The sequence below is a fragment of the Sinocyclocheilus rhinocerous genome, unplaced genomic scaffold (assembly GCF_001515625.1).
Source record: "Sinocyclocheilus rhinocerous isolate Xijiao unplaced genomic scaffold, SAMN03320098_v1.1 scaffold1419, whole genome shotgun sequence".
Taxonomy (NCBI): Eukaryota; Metazoa; Chordata; class Actinopteri; order Cypriniformes; family Cyprinidae; genus Sinocyclocheilus; species Sinocyclocheilus rhinocerous.
This window is the reverse complement of record NW_015664679.1, coordinates 610,539-615,466: the sequence shown is the minus strand read 5'-3', so window position 1 is coordinate 615,466 and position 4,928 is coordinate 610,539. Positions and strand designations below refer to the sequence as shown.

Below are 4,928 nucleotides of genomic sequence, written 5' to 3'. Positions count from 1 at the left end.
TACAGTGCCTTGCGAAAGTATTCATACCCCTTCATTTTTTTCATGTTTTGTTATGTTGCTGCCTTATGTTAAACCTCTTTAAATTACTTTTTTCCCCCACATCAATCTACACTCCATACACCATATTGACACAGCAAAAACAGAATTGTCACAACTTAGTAATTTAAAACAAACAGAAAAAAACTGAAATAAATGCATTGCATAAGTATTCATTCCCATTAACTAAATTAAATTAACTAAATATTTAGCTGAAGCACCTTTACAGTCTCAAATCTTTTTTGTTTGATGCGACAAGCTTTGCTCGTCAGCATTTGGCATTTATCTGCCATTCTTCTCCTCACCTGTTCACCTCTCAAGCTCTCTCAGGTTGGATGGGGGTAGACGTACATTTTCAGTTTTCTCCAGAAATATTTGATTGGGTTTAAGCCCAGGCTGTGGCTGGGCCACTCAAGGACATTCACAGAGTTGTCTATAAGCCACTCTTGCTGTGTGCTTAGGGTCATTGTCCTGTTGGAAGGTGAACCTTCTGCCCAGTCTCAGGTTCTGAATGCTCTGGACTGGGTTTTCATTAAGGCTATCTCAACATTTGAGTTTGGCCACACCACCATAAAGCCCAGATCGGTGGAGTGTTGCAGTGATGTTTGTCCTTCTGTAGATTTCTCCTATCTCCACATATGATCATGGAGCTCAACTAGAGTGACCATCAGCTTCTTGGTGACCACTCTAACCAAAGCCCTTCTCCATTAATTGCTCAGTTTGGCCAGGAGGCCAGCTCTAGGAAGAGTCACTACATGCTTCTGTGACCCTTCAATGAAGCAGAATTTTTTTCTGAACTCTTCCCCAGATGTGTGGCTTGACACTAACCTGTTTCTGAGCTCTACAGGCAGTTCTTTTGACCTTGGGGCTTGATTTTTGCTCTGATATGCATTATCAGCTGTTAGATTTTTTATTAAGACGTGTGCCTTTCGAAATCATACCCATTCAATTGAATTTGCCACAGGTTAACTTCATTCTAAGTGTAGTAACATCTACAAGCAATATAAATGCTCCTAGGGCTGGGTATCGTTCAAAAATTCTCGATATCGATACCGATACCTTGACTTCGATACCGGTTTCTGAACGATACTTTTTTCGATACCAATTTTATGAAATCAATTTTAACAAGATTACATTATCTAAAAAAAAAAACTTTGGTTTTATTTTTCAGCTTGTTGATGTTTATACAAACTCAAAGACTCATCTCCTGAGCCACTGCACAAAGGAATAAAATGTAACCAACACAATAAATCAGTGCAAATAGTTTTAATAAAGCTCAAATAGTCTTCAGTTTACACATCTATTAGGCTACATTTACACTAGTACGTGTTCATTTTAAAAAGCATAGCTCAGACAGAATCATGATTTCTATTCATTTTCCACTGATTTACTGATGAGCATTAGCAGCTTCCAGCGCTGTCTGCTTGTGTTCTCTCTTCCATGATCGCTGCTCTGACTCAGAGGTAATAACATATTTAATTTCAGCAACATTACATAGCCAAAACACACATTAGGCGGCAATCGGAAGCTATTACAAACACTCGTGTGTGTATATATATATATATATATATATATATATGTGTTCAACAATTTGGGTTCAGTAAGTTTTAAAGAAAATTAATTTAAAGAAATTAATTAATACTTTTATTAAGCAAGGGCGCACCAGAATAAACATTTAAATGCAACAACATATTTCCATTTTAAATAAATGCTGTTCTTTTGAACCTTCTATTCACCAATGAAGCTTGAAAAAAGTGTATCATGGTTTCCAGAAAAATATAAAGCTGCACAACTGTTTTCAACATTAATAACAAATGTTTCTTGAGCAGCATATTAAGAAATAATTAGAAATATTTCTGAAGGATTATGTGACACTGAAAAGTGGAGTAGTTGCTGCTGAAAATTCAGCTATGCCATTAAAGGAATTTATTACATTTTAAAATATTAAAATAGAAAACATTGTACATAATGATATTTCACAATATTACACTTTCATTGCATTTTTGATCACATACATGCAGCTTTGTTGAACATGGTGTTCTTTTTTCAAGAACATTAAAAAAAAAAATTTTTTTAAATATTTTATTTTCATGAAATATCCTAATTTTTGTAACTCTAAAACAAACTTTATTACAGTGCTTACTGTTCGTAATCTTGGTTTTTTAAAGTCTGTTTTTAGTCTCCCATTGACTTTTATTTCGTTTTTTATTTATTAAGTAAGTAAAAAGGACAAATTTGATGTTGTTGTAATGAAAACCATCCATGTTCATCTCCAGTTAGTTTTAACCTTTCTTTGGCAAAGCAGATCTGATGCACTTCAATTTTTTTAATGCCCTGCAAGAAATGTAAATCTATGTTTTTCTCTAGGATTTATTAAATAAGTAAAAAGGACCAATTTGATGTTGTAATGAAAACCAACTGTGGTGTTATTTCTCCATTCAGTTTTAACCTTCTTTGGTGCTGCATCTGGTAATTGAGACAAAGTACAATGAAAAGGAAGGGGGCAGTTTATGAACAGGAGGGAATTAAATCTGGGGCAGGTGCAAGGACAAAGAGAGTTCAAACTTATTCAGGCTAGCCGAGTTCATTGAGAGAATAAGGCTTTGATGTGCACATGAGCTCTAGGTTTCAGTCTCAAACACTGTCTTACCTGGTCGTGGTAGATCTCATGTAGCTTGACTATGTTGGGGAGTCCATCACACGGTTTGAGAGCAGCGATCTCTTTCTGCGTCAGTGCCTCCATTCTGCAGAACAGTAAACTACAAATTACTTCCATAAAAAAATGTGCCTATAAAATTTTACTAAACTTTAAATACATCAAAAAGACTCTGTTAGCAGGCTGCATAGCTGGTACCTTTTACTGACGATCTTTACGGCATATTTCTGTCCAGTCTTTTTGTGAGTGCACTGTCTGCAGATGGAGAAGCTTCCCTCTCCCAGAGCGTTCTCCCTCAGGTCCATCTCATAGTTTATGTAGAACGGAGAGTCCTACAGTCACAGTTTGTCAGAAGTTTAGAGGTCAGGTAAAATCCACTCACAATGTTAATCAAGATTTTTTGCACCAAAACAATTGTAATATACTTTCAGATGACCTGACACTTAGAATTAAATAAGTTAATTTGTTACCATACCGTTAACATTTTTATATGTAAATGAGCCCTGTTTTGATTGGCTATCCTCTATATTTTGTTGAATTTCAAACTGACATTTATCAGAATCAAGTCACTGCTGCAAATTTGTAGCAATAGCCAAAAAAACATTGTATGGGTCAAAATGATCGATTTTTCTTTTATGCAAAAAATCATTAGGTTATTAAGTAAAGATCATGTTCCATGAAGATATTTTGTAAATTTCCTACTGTAAAATTGATCAAAACTTAAATTTTTATTAGTAATATGCATTGCTAAGAACTTTATTTGGACAACTTTAAAGGTGATTTTCTCAGTATTTTGATTTTTTTGCACCCTCAGATTCCAGATTTTCAAATAGTTGTATCTCGGCCAAATATTGTCCAATCTTAACAAACCATACATCAAAGCTTATTCATTCAGCTTTCAGATGATGTATAAATCTTAATTTTGAAAAATTGACCCTTATGACTGGTTTTGTGGTCCAGGGTCACATATGTTATTGTGCATATGGTTTGATGATTTCTGAATGATCCGTTTCAGCTGATTTATTTTGATAAATGGTCTGGATGGACTGTGAAGGGAGCTTTTGTTGTAACTGTTGCAGTATATCTACAGTACGGAGTACATAAAAAATCTTTTATTTTAGAAAAGCAAAGAAAATCCAGCTGCTCTTCATCATTTCTGACAGTTCTGCAGAAGGGTATAAAATGTCAGGTTTTTATATTTTGTGCTACTTACTATTTTTAATGGCTGGTCTACGTATACACAGGAGATGGATGTTGTTGGCTTTTTTAGTGTATCACGCCCATGAATACAATACATTTTCAAATTAAAAATAGTCCAAATTTGACAAGCAGTGCAGAAGTGCAATTTTAAATCAACAGACCAATCAGATGTATCTGGGGGCAGAATAGACATCTTCATTGTATTGAGAGTGTAAATCAGCAACATTTTAAGAGAGTTAATGTGCATTTATGCGCCACTTCTTCTAAATACCACTGCACTCCATCTTGCTGTTTTTAAACAAGAAATGTGTGAAAGCCCCTCAAAATGTTTGCTACTCAACAGTGAAGCTGTCATTGTAATATTTGCATAGTGAATTGTACTAGGACTTTTGTTCTCATAATTTATTCTTCTCTACTGCACAATACTATCTATTTCCCTATCCCACCCTCTATTTAACTTCTCTTACATCATTTAATTTACCAAAAACTAAAAATCAACCAATCGTTTTTTCGTTCTTTCGTATTCGTCATCCTTTCCTATCAAAATGCTTGCTACGGATGCGAAAACGCAGAAAATCGAACCTGGTCCTAATTGTTTTATTATGGACAAAAGTTTCGAAAGCAGTGTAAACATGATTGCCAACATGTCAACAACATATTTATTTTTTAACGTGTGAAAATTCCGGACTCAGTGTGCAAAGACCTTTAAACTTAAGATGGAGTAAAACCGATATTCACCCTTTTTCTATTGGTCGCGTTGGAGAAATGTTTACACTTTTAGGTCAAATCAACAAATGAATGGCTTGCAAACCTCCAGGGATCGCACATTTTCTAAATCCCTGGTAGCCCTTCGGGCAGGCATTCTTCAGATTTTGGTAGCCCAAAAATGAATTTAACTAGCCCGAATAAAAGATATTGTATTTTTTCTTCAAATAACAAGTCAAGAGAGTAGGGGTGCAACAGATCACAAATCTCACGGTTTGGATTATATTACATTATCATATCGATCGGATCATTTTTCAGATGAGCAAAAAAA

At 34.9% G+C, this 4,928-nt stretch overlaps 1 protein-coding gene across 2 annotated transcripts in view; it reads right to left on the bottom strand.

Moving 5' to 3' along the window:
* LOC107730213 (ribosomal protein S6 kinase alpha-5-like) overlaps positions 1-4,928 on the bottom strand; it is a 38,775-nt gene that overhangs the window by 13,111 nt on the left and 20,736 nt on the right. Inside the window, exons 11-12 of one of the 2 annotated variants that reach the window (XM_016540973.1) lie at positions 2,891-3,024; positions 2,687-2,795 (exon numbers count right to left, since the gene is read on the bottom strand). In XM_016540973.1, coding sequence (XP_016396459.1) covers positions 2,687-2,795; positions 2,891-3,024 — 243 coding nt within the window. The remainder of the gene's footprint in view (positions 1-2,686; positions 2,796-2,890; positions 3,025-4,928) is intronic. The other variant, XM_016540974.1, reaches the window with a different exon arrangement.